Below are 13,694 nucleotides of genomic sequence, written 5' to 3'. Positions count from 1 at the left end.
GGGGAGAAACATCTTGGGAGAGGACAACTGTTGGTTTACAGCCTATTTATAGTTGTTTTGTTTTGTTTTTGATATGGAGGGTTTTGTTTGTTTTTGAGATGCATTTATTTGAGAGACTGAAAGAGAGCACGAGCAGGAGGGGCAGGAGGAGGAGAGGATCTCAAGTAGGCTCCACCGAGCCACCGAGCCCGGAGCTGGATGCCAGGCTCAGACCCACAGCCCCGAGATGACGAACGGAGCTGAAGCCAAGAGTTGGACACTTAATCGGCTGAGCCACCCAGGCCCCCTGCAGTATTCTGCATTAAGCAGTCGTGTCCTGTCTTAGAAGCTCGCACTTTAGAAGTTGTGATATATTGTGCTTAATTAAGTCCTGAACTCCGCATTACTGCTGAGTCACAGTGTTCAAAAAACAGTTACAGTTGCTTAAAAAGTAAAATAGATGAGAATCCAGTCCATTTCCCTGCTGCCATTGAGGTTTCAAAGCCTCGGAAGGATGGTGCAGAAAGGCCAATCAGCACACCTGAAAGGGTGAATAGTAACCTCGTTGTCCTTTGGACGGGCATCACTGTGTGCCGCTCTCCTGCAGGATACGGTTGGTCTTAATAATGGGGGACATGATCGTAACAGAGGGCTGAAGTCCAGATAAATCACAACTACAGAGGGGTTGTGTTAGGAGTGGGTCAAAGCTGTAGTAACGGGGAGAAGGTGCAGTGACACTTGTGGAACTAGGGTAGGGTTATTACTCCTGTTTGGAGCAGGCCAGGTGACTTCAAATAAGAGGAGCTTAGGATACTTCGTAAATAACCCCAAAGCCCAGAGGTGGTCTTTGTGTAGAAGTTTAGCTGGTCGTAGCTTACACACGACTTTTTATATATACAGTGATCAGAGCTGCCTTCTCCATGGTGAAGTACTGCAAGGTGTGAGGCTAGCAAATGGGGATGTACCGGGTGCCCCTCCCCTACCTGCTGCCAAGGCCATCTCCGTACTGGGACTGCCCTTTTATTTTCATATCAACCTCTGGCTTTTTTTTTTTTTTTTTTTTTTTTTTTAAACTCTTACTCACTTAGCCCTTCCTGCTATCCTTGATAGCGCCACCCACCCCATCTGGAAATGTTCCCTCCTTTGTGCTTTAATTCTCTGCCAACAGCCCTTCATTTCCCTGCAGGTTCCTGTTCCTCCCTCTAACCCTCATCTTCACATACTTTATACCTCTTAGTCACTAGATTCAGAATTCAAAGTGGACCACTCTGCAATCTGGGTGTTTTCAAGCCTATTTCAGAAATTTTTATTTTGATGTCTGTCACTTCTAACTCCGTAAATCAAGTGAACTCCTATCTCAGTGAAAGCAGAATGGTCTAGAGAGTAGCTATCCATGGTAGGGCCCAGTGAGGTACAGGTGCCTGGAATGTCTGTAGGCCAGAGACGACTAAAAGAGCAGCAAGAGGGGCACCTGGGTGACTCAATCGGCTCAGGTCATGATTCTGAGATCCTGGGATCGAGTCCTACACTGGGCTCCCTGCTCCTCTGGGCTCTCCCCTGCTTGTATGCCCTTGCTCACTTGTTCTCAAATAAATAAGGCCTTTTTTTTTTTTTTTTTTTTTTTTTTTTTTTTTTTTTTTTTTAATAAAGAGAATAAGGCTTGGGAAGGTGGGCAGAGGCCGGATCAAAGGACTTAGACTTTTTCAGGAAGAGATGCCATTGAAGGGTTTTTTGGTTTTTTTTTTTTTAGATTTATTTATTCATGAGACACACACACAGGCAGAGACACACGCAAAGGGAGAAGCAGGCTCCCTGTGAGGACCCCGATGCGGGACTCATCCCGGGACTCTGGGGTCACGCCCTGAGCCCAAGGCAGACACTCAAAACGGTTGAGCCACCCAGGCTGTCCCGCCATTGAAGAATGTAAAGCAATTGCAGAGGAGTGACAAAATCGGCATTTTAGAATGCGCTCAACTTGTAGCATGAGAAACGGATTAGAGGGAGGCTTCATAAGAGGACAGACAGCGAAGGTAGGGGGGATTGGGGAAGGAAGCTATGTAAACGTACCATCAGTAAGATTTGATGAATGACTGGAGGTAGGAAGTAAGTTGTCTAGAGTGGTACGGGTTTTTGTGTGTGGCGTGAGTAATGGGCTGCATGTAAAATTGTCATTTACTGAGGTAAGAACAGATTTTAGAACGGAGGTCATTCAGGAGGAAACAAAATCCTAGGCAATTAGATAAACCCATCTGAGCCTTAAAACCCTAGGCTAGAACACGTTTGGGAGTGGAAACCACAGGCATGGATGAAATTATCTAACCATTAAGTTGAAGTGAAATCATGATAGTAAACACTTTGAGTGATTGCTATATGCCAGGCACTGGCTCTAAGTCCTCAATATATCCATTTAATTCTTGCAAGTACTCTCTGAAGAGACCCACAGACAGAATCTTGCAAAGCATTAACGCTAAATGGGAAGCTGAAGGGGAGAGCAAAGCAGACTCAGACGACTGAAGTAAACCAGGAGGAGGATGTCGTGGAAAACCAAAGGATTTTTAAGAAGTAGGCTGACACACAAGATCACATAAAAAAATGAAGCGTCTGTTTGATTTTACTACTGGATTGTTGGGCTTTAATGAGAACTGTTTCTCTGAGCCAGGATTCAGCTACCTGAAGAGAGAGTAATAGCTATAAAACTTGTTGGAACAAGGAGACCAAGAAGGTGTGAAAGGGAGAGGAAAGGCTGAGTACAGGAGGAAGACACGCCTGCCTCCTTCCTGAAACAGGTGGGTAAGGATGGATGCCAGAGTGAGTAGATGCTCTTAGGGTAAAGGGTCCAGAAGTGGGGGGAGTTCACAGCTCGTGACCTCCACCTTCTCTTTAAAAGGTAAACTGGTCATTTGGGTAAGGCCGGCAGTAAGGCCGGAGCTGTTGCTGGAAGAAGACCTAGGGAATAAGCGAACAGACTGCTGGTGATGGTTCAAAGGCCCTAAGTGAGGCTGGAATACATAGTGGCTTCAAGCTACTGTTTTTAGTTCTCTAAGATACTGGACAAAAAGCAAATGTAAGCTACAGTGGTTTACAGTTTGGACGGGTTAAGACCAAAAGCCTTACCACTGATAATCCGCAGAAACACTCCGATCCGTACGTACTGTTTACATCTGTTTCCAAATTTAGACCTCAGGTGTACTTAAAGAGACAGAAAAATGTCTAGGAAGAGAGGTGGAGATAACCTACCCCAGTTAGAACCGATTAGAAATACATTGCGGATGGGCATTATTCACACAGTATTGAGTCCCGTTAGCTGTCCTCCACGGCAACGGACTTAGATTCTTAGCAGATGTGTTACCAAAACCAGGACACGTCTGAGCGTTCAGTCCGGTCAGCATTTGGGGAGAGGTGTAGGTATGGTGTAAGCTATTTACTCTTTGCCCTCTAAAAATATGGGAGACAGGAGGACTAGAGAAGAGAAAACTGAAATAAATATTTAGGAAATGTTTTAAAAGTAGGTAGAATTTGAGCTTAATTCCCAAATGGGATAAGAATGGAGTTTTTCTTTGAGCTTTTATTGAAAAGTACCATCAGGTATGTTTATGGAAAAGACAAGTACAGAGGGTGCTGTCATAAAAAAATCTCTGTCGACCTAAGTATTAGTATCTGATCAAATGCACAACTGAAGGCCACAAAACATTAAGTATCAGTTTATTTAATTTCTAAAAGATGTAAAAATAGACAACTTTTCTTTGTAGTAGAAAGAGCATTAAGATGTAGAGTCACAGGCCCTAATTTGGTGTGAAATTAGGAAGTTCGTGTAATCCCTCCGGTACCTCCATTTGCTAAGTTTGTAAAAGGGCTAGGGTATTACTTGATCTTCTTAACCCTCCAGAGGTCTGGTTGAGGAGTAACTGGTCTGATTTGAAATACAAATTCTTTAAGTGTGGCCAACATTAAAATAATAAACTCATTATGGTAAATAGAACAGTATAGTTCATGATAGAAAATAAGTGGCAACATGCAAATATTTGCCAGATATTGATGTAATGGAACAAAACAAGGAAAATTTCTTCACACAGTAGGGAAGGAGAAATAAGACTTCTTAACTAAAACGGTGTCTCTATACTACTTTTGAGTATTGTTATAAATACCAGAGACCAAAACACAACATAAATTTCGTTTCTATATTTCAGAAAACCTACTTGAATACACTTTGAAACAAGAGTACAACAAAATAGAATATACTTCAAATGTTGAATATACAAACTATTATAGTTCAAATCTGAACACTGGTACTTTCCCTCTTAAACTTCAACTAAAAAAAAAAAAAAAAAAAAAAAGGGAAGGAAGGAAAACAAAAACAAACGAAAACACCAGGTATTAGAGCTACCTGACAAAAATTCATGCTGAGCCTGAACGTCCAAGTGACAGAAGAACTGAAACTGATATGTCTGCACAGATGCCAGGGCTAAGTGAGTGACACAGGCAGGTTACAGCAAAAGGCCAGAGCCAACTGTTAATTTGTCCACAATTAAGAAACTGACAGACTTAAAACTACCATATAAAATGTTACATGTAAATTCTATAACAATACTGTGCTAGGTACAAGATTTTTAAATTTTTTCTTTTAATAAAAAAGCTTTACACAAACAAGCCATTAGCTTATTTCAATAAAGAAAACTGAAAATTAGTCTAAGGCCTTTGTTTTAAATCAGCTTAAGCTATATGATATAAAAAAAAATCGCACTAGATCTTTTTTTGCTATCCTCTTTCTGAAAAGCTTTTGGATCCATTTTCAATTCACATTCTAAAATACCTATATTAGCAGTCTTCACATAGCACCAGTTAAGTGAGTTCTGTGTGAACACAGTAATAATTGCTGGTATGCATATAAAATGCATCAAAAATTGCTATATGTAACAACGAGATCACCCATCCCAACCCCTCCCCGCTGAAAACTATAGAACCTCTTACAGAATGTTAGTGTTCCAAGTCTTAGTGTAACTTGCTATTGTAGTGAGTTGCTTGGTCCCTTTCAATCCTCCTCCTCCTCCTCGTCGACAGGATTCAGTTGTTTCCTACTACTGTAAGAGGCAGTTTTCTGTCAGCATCTCCGTATGTACGTTCATTTCCCACTGAAACATGGGATAGGTAATTTATTTCCAGTAAGTCTGATTGTTTTCTTATATGCATTAAAAATGTTTTAAAGTCTTTTGACTTTTCTTGATGACCTCCCTTGGGAACATTTATGTTAGTACTCCCACTAACAGTCTAAAGCCCACGGCAGAGCTGCTCTTTCATTTCTCACATGTCACCAGTCCTTCCGTTTTCATAGTTACAGGAAGGGCAATAGCTGAAGGCGCACTGACAACCACTACGTGGGTCACTGTCTTATTTCCATCTGCCGGTTTTTCTTCTTGTACCAGCTGCAAAGTTTTCACGTCATGTTCTTGCTTTTTTGCCACCGCTTCTGATTTTACCTCTGGCCCTTTTATGACCGCACTGATAACTCGCGGGGGAGTCTGGCCAGATGCCTGTTGGGTAGGCACTGAGAGTCTCATTACAGGTGTACCGTGGGCTATTGAAACGGGGGTAAGTGCTCTCACAGCCAGCGGGGTTCCGACAATGTTAATGCTTCCTGACCCAGTCAGATTGGACTTTGTCTGCAGTTGACACTGTGCAAGTTGTGTAGCTGGGATGGTGATAATTTTGGCAGGCTGCATGGTGATTTTGTCTCCATTTTCAGAAGAGGCTGGCATCACAGTAGGGATTGTCTGAATAACTACCTTTGGAGAGGTTGCTGTTGTGGGACTAGTGCTGGTTATCAATGGTGCACCTGCATTAACTGACTGAACTGCCACAGTCGAGATTTTCTGACCCAACGATGTCATTACAACAGGTACTTGCATTGCCACACGAACTGTCCTGGTAGATTCAAAAAAGTGGATTCAATGTTAAACAATAGGTTTTTTGAGCAAAAAGATGATGCAAATCTAATGTACAGAAGGAATGTTCCCAAATTTTACAGGTATATGACCATTTAGAATATGAGACATCATGAAATATATTTTTAAAATGCTGCCCATATTAAGTTCCATCTGTAAAACCATAAAAAACCAATTCAAGTTAGTTGAGACCTCTACTTTAACAAAATAAAATACATTTAAAAGATCAAGCACTTTTTTTTTTTTTAAACATCAAGCACTTTTCAAAGTCTTGACGACAGTAGATTCTTACGCTGCTAACGGTAAAAAGGGAACATAATCGTTTTTTGCTAAAGAACTTGCTAAGAAATAAACACAAGTAGTTTCCTTCACTGACCTTGGAGCTGTTGTTGCTGACACAGATGCGGTGGTAGTAGGACACCTGGATGGAGTATCATGACCAGGGGAAGTGATATTCACAACTCTAGCTACACCTTTCTCTGCTCTGGAGCAGTTTAGAGATGAGTTTTTGCCACCACGAACAGAAGCTGCTTTCAGGAGACTCTCTGCAGACAGTGATACTCGTTCTAATGACTTTTCATCAGTAGCTGCTGCTAAATCTTCATTACAAGTTTCACTTTTGTCATCATCTATGACCACTATGTTTTTGGGCATATCCTTGAACTGATAGACAAGCCTCTGTCCTTCGACCTTTGCAAGAATACCCCTTTGGTAATAATACCTGTAATGGAGACAGTACTAAATGAATCTAGTGTATTATATTTTACACACACCGCCCAAAAAAAAAAAAAAAAAAAAAAACCCCACCATGTAGAAACATTCGCTTATTCCTGTTAGAGATGAGAAGGAGCTCTTATTGGCTGGGTTGTTTAAAAGGCTAAGAATCTGGCTAGGAATGCAGGTGGAACCTGGTACCAAAGGTCCTTTAAAACTTTAGGTCTATAAAGTAGCTAAAAAGTTCTCTTTCTTAAAGGAAATAATTCAAACTAAATACTGAATATTTTATTGTACCTTACAGCATCAGCAAAAATTCAACTCTATTTATACAGGTTATAAGAATAATCTGACATTATATAGAAAAATTAAGCTCTGCTTAAACAGGTAAATCTGTGGGACATGTGAATACTGTCCTATAAACTATGTGTCCATTTACAAACATCCCTAATTAGAAGCCATCTACACTGCAGTTTTGTGGGTTTCTCAAAAACTGACAAAACTTCAGAGAAATTTTCCTATTAAGATAAGTCCACAAGAACTGAAAAGCTGTATTGGAAACTATTATTTCATCTGGGTTTAATTTTCTTAAAGGCCTTCCAACTTCTTGATTAAGGAACAGTCCTAAGTGTTAAGACACATTTTTCCAATGATGGCTGAGATTTCAGACATCTAGACCAAAATCTTTATCTCCATCTACCTCCAAGTCCAAGAACTCCTCTAGAATATCCCCCAAAATTCAAAGTTAGAAAAAGGTTAGGTTTTCAGAGCTTTTCTATTAAACAATTAATAGATAATACAGAGGCAAGTAGGTTTTGTTTAAAAATTCATTTCCTTGTATTCCTACCTCAGAGCTCGTCCCATAGTTTCATAGTTCATATCTGGCTTGTTCTTATGCTTTCCCCAAAGTTTAGAGACGGCCTTTGAATCCACAAGCTTGAATATGCCTTTTTCTCTCTGGGTCCACTTAATATACCGAGGACAAGTATTTTTATCCTGGAGTAGATCTAAAAGAAACTCCCACAGATAGGTTGTGTTTCCTTTGAAGAAATGAAAAGACATTGGTTAAAAATTCATTAATATAATTAAAAGCAAATATTCAGGGACACTTGGGTAGTTCAGTTAAGCATCCAACTCTTGTTTTCTGCAGATCATGACCTCAGAGTTCTGAGATTAAGCCCCATGTCAGGCTCTGCACTGGGTGTGCAGCCTGCTTAAGATTCTCCCCCCACCCCCCACCCCACCTCCACTTGTCCTCTCTCTCAACAACAACAAAAAGCAAGTATTTATAGTCACTAATAGTTATGATACTAATATAATAGAGGTCCTGGATTTTGTACTATTATGCATCACCTTATCCTAAATTGAGTTCAGTAAAGGCGAGGCAAAGGCATAATGCGTAACACAAAGTGAACCTGAATTAAACAGAATTTTCCAGTTTATTAATTTACACAGATATAAACCATGAATTAAATTTGCACCAGTATGTTTGTTATATAAGCCCCAATTCCATGATCAAAATTCATCAAAAAGCACTTATTTGCTGAAAAGGCAAGCAATACACAGTGAAATCTGCAAAACTTGTAGACATCAGTCCTAGTGTCTTTAAAAGAAACCTATTTTAATTTTCTTTCAGGTTTTAAGTAATCTCCACACTCAACATGGGGCTGGAAGCCCAAGATCAAGAGTCACATGCCCCACCAAATGAGATAACCAGGTACCCCAAAACATATTTTTCTTTGATTCACCATTATGCAGGAACTCTGAAGTGCCTAGCGTACAAATTAGTACAAATTACCCATGACTCTTTAAACAGCTTTCCATTACCCTCTGGACTACTAGTTAATTTGGATTTGATTATCACGGAGACCTCCCACCTCTAAAAATTGGCGGGTTCTTTTTTTTTATTGCTAATCTCTTTCTACTGGTCACAATGCAGACCAGCAATATATATTAGGATTTCATCATATATATATGAACAGTTGAGTAAATACGTTTGTGCTTCAGCATTAAAGTAACACAGCAACTCCTTTAACTAGTCGAGCATTCATCAAATGCTAACTATAACATTTGATCACATGACTATCCAAATCTGAAAATGAGGTATTTCTGCAAAATAACATACTTATTCATCATACACTATATGCTTAAGTGTAGTAGAGGATACAGAAAAGCATTTAAAACTTGGCCCCAGGGTGCCTGGGTGGTGGCTCAGTCGGTTAAGCATCTGCCTTTACGTTCAGGTGGTGATCCCAGAGTCCTGGGATGGAGCTTCACATCAGCAGGGAGCCTGCTTCTCCCTCTCCCAACACCCCCTGCCCACTCCCCACCCCCTGCTTGTGCTCTCTTGCACTCTCTCAAATAAATGGAATCTTAAAAAAACAGACCAAAAAAAAAAACCCTCAACAACACTCCTCCGGTTCTCTTTGGATACTCACTCCACCCCAGTTCCCACCCTCAAGTTAAAACTCAAAGTTCTCTATCTCATTTTAAGGAGAACATTATCAGCATTTAGATTGATATTTTACAGAAGAAACACTGGATCTTTTTTCCTTAAGATTTTTAAGTACTCCTATACTCAACAAGGGGCTTGAACTTACAACCCTCATGATCAAGAGTCGCATGTTCTACTGACTGAACCAGCCAGATGCCCCCTATTAGATTTTTAATTTTTAATCGCCTCAAGTTTGATGATACAAGACTGAAACTTTGGCAAAAACAGGTCATCACAATATGTTTCTCCAGTGTTAAGCAACACAATAAAATAACTACAGACTTACAGTTTATCTAATATTTAATACAATTATGCAAGTTTTAAAGTTTTCAACATAAAAGACAAAACCTAAGATGTTAGAAATGTAAAATGACCAAAGACAGAAAAATATCCTAAATTTATCCTATGTTGAATTTTATTAGTTCCTGAATAAGTTAACAGTTAAATGTAACTGTATTTTTTTTTTGTTCTAAATTTCTCGATAGACTTAATAGAACTTTTTTTTTCTCCCCCAGAGATTTAATTTTTGATTTAATTATTTAAGAGTAGATATAAGACCATCTGTTGAGGACAGAATAAACCTGAATATATTAATCCAAAATCTATCTATTAAATATTAGTCTAAAAACATTCACAGAAATGATAAATTCTGATTATCAGAACATACCTAAAACCATGATTAAAACACTACCTTAAATCATCTAACAAATTAAGAGTGCAGAATGTGGGAGGCTTGTCATTAATTTGATTTTAATGAAAATAAAATAAATTCTAAAGCCAAAATATGGTAAGGTTTTTTTTCTGATTCCCGGTATGACTGAAATTGGTTGACTAGGAGACTGAATTCAACTTGCCTTGAGAATTCTTGCATTACTTCTATCAGTGAAAAAATTAGGTATTAGAAATCACTCTTAGTTATAAATCTACAATTCCAAGTGGCTCTATGTGAAGAGGAGTGCTGTTATACACATGTACCTCCCATTGTTCTTAGAACAATGGCTCTTAAGAAGGCTGTGCATCAGTCTGCTATCTATCTATCTATCTATTTATTTATTTACAAAGATTTTGTTTATTCACAAGAGACGCAGGCAGAGGGAGAAACAGGCTCCCCTTTGGGAGCCCCATGTGGGACTTGATCCCAGGGCCCAGGGATCACAACCAGAGCCAAAGGCAGACGCTCCAACCACTGGGCCACCCGGCCATCCCCAGACTGCATGTTAGATGGCCTTTTCCAAACACAAATGCCTACTACCTTTTATTCCCCTGCAGTGTATATCTATGGCTATAGAATGTCAGTGGGGTAGGAACTGGGAAAAAGCTCCCCGAGGCAATGCTCATATATATCTCTGATTAAGGATACTACTACTACCAAAGACAGTACTTCACCTGTACATGTACTGGAAATAATGGTCTTCACAAAGTTTCTTACAAATGCAAAAAATGTCAACTGAAAAAAAACGATCATCTCAACCTCCAAAACAGCCCTCCCCAAATTACCTTTTCCTTCTCTGGGTTTCTTCTTTATACCTAACTCAGGAGACCCATTGGAAATTGGTGATTGCTGGGTCTTTGGTTTACGGCCAACTGAAAAAATAAGATTGAAACCACACATTGAAAACAGGAAAAATAATAGAAGCATGATTAGCAGACTCTTTGATAACACATTACTCATGAAATTGGACACTAATTTGTGGATTAATATGCTCAGTGTGTATACAAAAAGTTGCATTTAAAAGGAGCATTAAAAGCACTTCTGTAATTTTAGATTACAGCAGTTAGTTGGCAGTAATTTCAGTGTATATGGCAAGTCAGGTGCTACCAACCTATTATTTACTCGGTCAGAGCCTCAATTTGCTAAACCTCTTCCAATAATGTATAGCAAGGGAAACAAATTCTAGAACAAAACTTTTTTCTTTTCTGTTCTACAGGATTGTTAGAAAAAGCTTTACCTACCTATTGCAGAGGATCTGATAATCTGCGAGGCCCTTTGAGCTCAAACGAGGAAAAGTAAAAAATATTATTTTAAACACTCAACTGCTCTGAGCCAATCAATTCACCAGAATTTAAGCATAAGTGTTCAAATTTCCCCACCTTGATATGCAGGTACATTATACGGATAAAAAAAATTATCTCCCATATTTAATAAGTGTGCCCTTTTATAAAACTTGACTTATTCACGAGAGACCCACAGAGAGAGGCAGAGAAGCAGGCTCCTCGCGGGGGGCCCGATGTGTGGGACTCGATCCCAGGACCCCGGCCGGGATCACGCCCTGAGCCCAAGGCAGATGCTCAACCACCAAGCCATGCAGGCGTCCCAAGTGTGCCCTTCCTTTCGCTTCTCTTCACTTCTACCGTAAGGTTCTCTCAGACAGACTAGCATCCACAATGAAAGGAAAAGCAAAAGCTATAATTATACCAAAGAAGGCATAAGGCTGAAAATGCCTTGTTTTCAATCCTCAGCACTGGTAAAAGAATGCTGGCTGACGAGGGGAAGCCTCCAGAAAGGCTGGGAATAGTCGAGTTTATTATAATTTGCAGATTGAGTATATTATTACTAATTTGGTGACTGTCATACATCTGGGATTTCTGATGTCACTCTGCTCTTCATTAGCCGAGTGTATTTACAGCTAAATAAATACCTAAAAATCAAAGTGTTTTAATCTATTTCAAAATACACAGCTATTATATTCTCGGATTTCATTATGGTAACTAATCAGTAAGAAGTGTGCTTTGGCAAAAATAAAAATGGAAAGTTTCTCTGGTCTCCTTTATTAGAACAGAAATTAATTTCTTAATTTACAGAGTATAAATCAATCAGTGATAAGACTCAAGCAAAAAAAAAAAAAAAAAAAAAAAAACAACAAAAAAAAACCCTTCAACTTCTTTCATCAAAACGTTAGCCCTAAAAGGCCTAATTTATTTTCATATAAAGCAGTATTTCCTAAATCATACTTCTTAAGATCTAGTTTATTCATGAGTAAGAAACAAGGTTCTACAGTCAAATTAACTTTAGAACACTGCATGTTATCTTCTCTCGCAGAGTCACAACACACATTAGTATATCAGAAGCTCTAAAATTGAGTTTAAATAAAAAGTTTAAAAAGTAACCTAACTTTGCACGTCCCAAATGAACTTAAGCACAAATAAATACATAATATATGTATATTTATATATACATTATAAATAATTTCTAAATGATCATTAAGATCATCTATTTTCAAATAAATAAAATTAATATTAAATTGGCAAATCATTTCCTGGTTTATATCAGACCACATAGGCAGATCAATTTATTTATCTAGAGGTTTTGGTTCCCAGCTTTTTATGGTCTTGATTTCATCTTCTTTTAAATCTAAAAATTTCCTGGGGCACATGGATGGGTCATTCAGCTAAGTGTCCAACTCTGGATTTCGGCCAGGGTCCTGATTTCAGAGTCTTGAGACCAAGCCCTGCCTCGGGCATGGAGCCTGCTTGAGATTCTCTCTCTGTGTGCCCCCCACCCCCTAAAAAAATAATTTTTAGATTTTTCTAAATATTTTTTAATAGCTCCTATCAAATACAACCAGCCAAAGGTGATAGTGAGGAAGTGGGTAAACAGGACTATTAATATGTTTGCCCTTTTTTTTTTTTTTTTTAAACATTTACAGCAGCAAGTAATCCTTCCTTCAAAATTCTCTCGGTCATACCTCTCACAAAATACATGTAATCTCACAAAATACAGGAGGGAAGAGACTCAAACCTTATTCTTCACTCTGTCCCTCACAATAAGGAGCACAGACCCAACACCACCACAACAATTTGAAATACCTCTAACAAATGAAAGAAAATACCATTATTTCTAACACAAGTTTTTTTACTTTTGCCTTTGATTTCTAACATGTGAAATAAAGATACAGAAGACAGTGGAATTAGAGGAGTACTCATTTATACAGAATTTTATTTCTTTCAAGTTTTACTTCTGATTCAGACAGGAAAAGGACCCACTTGCTGCCCATCTCCTAGTGCTGTTGGAGGTGTGAGGGGCCTTCGACCTCACCCTTCAGGATCGAGTGAGGAGAAGTTTCAGCAGGAGTCAAACAGTAAGTGGAAATGAAATGCTCTTTACCCACTGGTGAGTTTATTCCACTTAAAAGTCCTTGTTGGTGACCTTGGGTGTTTTAATTAAGACAGAAGGTACAGGGGAGAAAACAGCATTGGGCTTTTTATTGTAAAGCCCACAAAAAGAGTGGGAAGATAAGATGAAAAATAGAAAAAGTTAAAAAATAAAATGTTTTTAAAAAAATAACCAAGTACCCTAAAAAGATCAGAAAGCAGACAAGCAGTGAATCTCTGATCTTCCTTCTGCTTGTCCAACACTCGTTAGAATTCTATTTGCAGGCAACTTCCTTTAGAGCTCAAATACTAACTCCTTTAAACAGTATGAACATCTTAACACAAAATTAAAATCTCAATTGATTGATACTTTGAGAATACCTAGGTAAAGATAACATCAATCATAAATCTACAGCATATGTTTCCTAAGTTCCCCGATGGGGGGAAAGATATTTCACCCACTTTTCTGGAAATCT

At 38.8% G+C, this 13,694-nt stretch overlaps 1 protein-coding gene across 25 annotated transcripts in view; it reads right to left on the bottom strand.

Moving 5' to 3' along the window:
- Window positions 1-3,664: 3,664 nt before the first annotated feature.
- Window positions 3,665-13,694, bottom strand: part of ELF2 (E74 like ETS transcription factor 2) — a 95,797-nt gene continuing 85,767 nt past the window's right edge. For 16 of the 25 annotated variants that reach the window (XM_072755222.1, XM_072755225.1, XM_072755229.1 and 13 more), the window contains 5 exons: window positions 11,080-11,118; window positions 10,624-10,710; window positions 7,480-7,672; window positions 6,295-6,639; window positions 3,665-5,898 (listed from right to left, as the gene is read on the bottom strand). In XM_072755222.1, coding sequence (XP_072611323.1) covers window positions 5,271-5,898; window positions 6,295-6,639; window positions 7,480-7,672; window positions 10,624-10,710; window positions 11,080-11,118 — 1,292 coding nt within the window. In that variant the 3' untranslated portion in view covers window positions 3,665-5,270. The remainder of the gene's footprint in view (window positions 5,899-6,294; window positions 6,640-7,479; window positions 7,673-10,623; window positions 10,711-11,079; window positions 11,119-13,694) is intronic. The other 9 variants (XM_072755226.1, XM_072755228.1, XM_072755227.1 and 6 more) reach the window with 1 other exon arrangement.

Source organism: Vulpes vulpes, chromosome 4 (assembly GCF_048418805.1).
Source record: "Vulpes vulpes isolate BD-2025 chromosome 4, VulVul3, whole genome shotgun sequence".
In the NCBI taxonomy this organism is placed as follows: domain Eukaryota; kingdom Metazoa; phylum Chordata; class Mammalia; order Carnivora; family Canidae; genus Vulpes; species Vulpes vulpes.
Note: the sequence above shows the minus strand (reverse complement) of the source record. Positions and strands in the feature narration are given on the sequence as shown.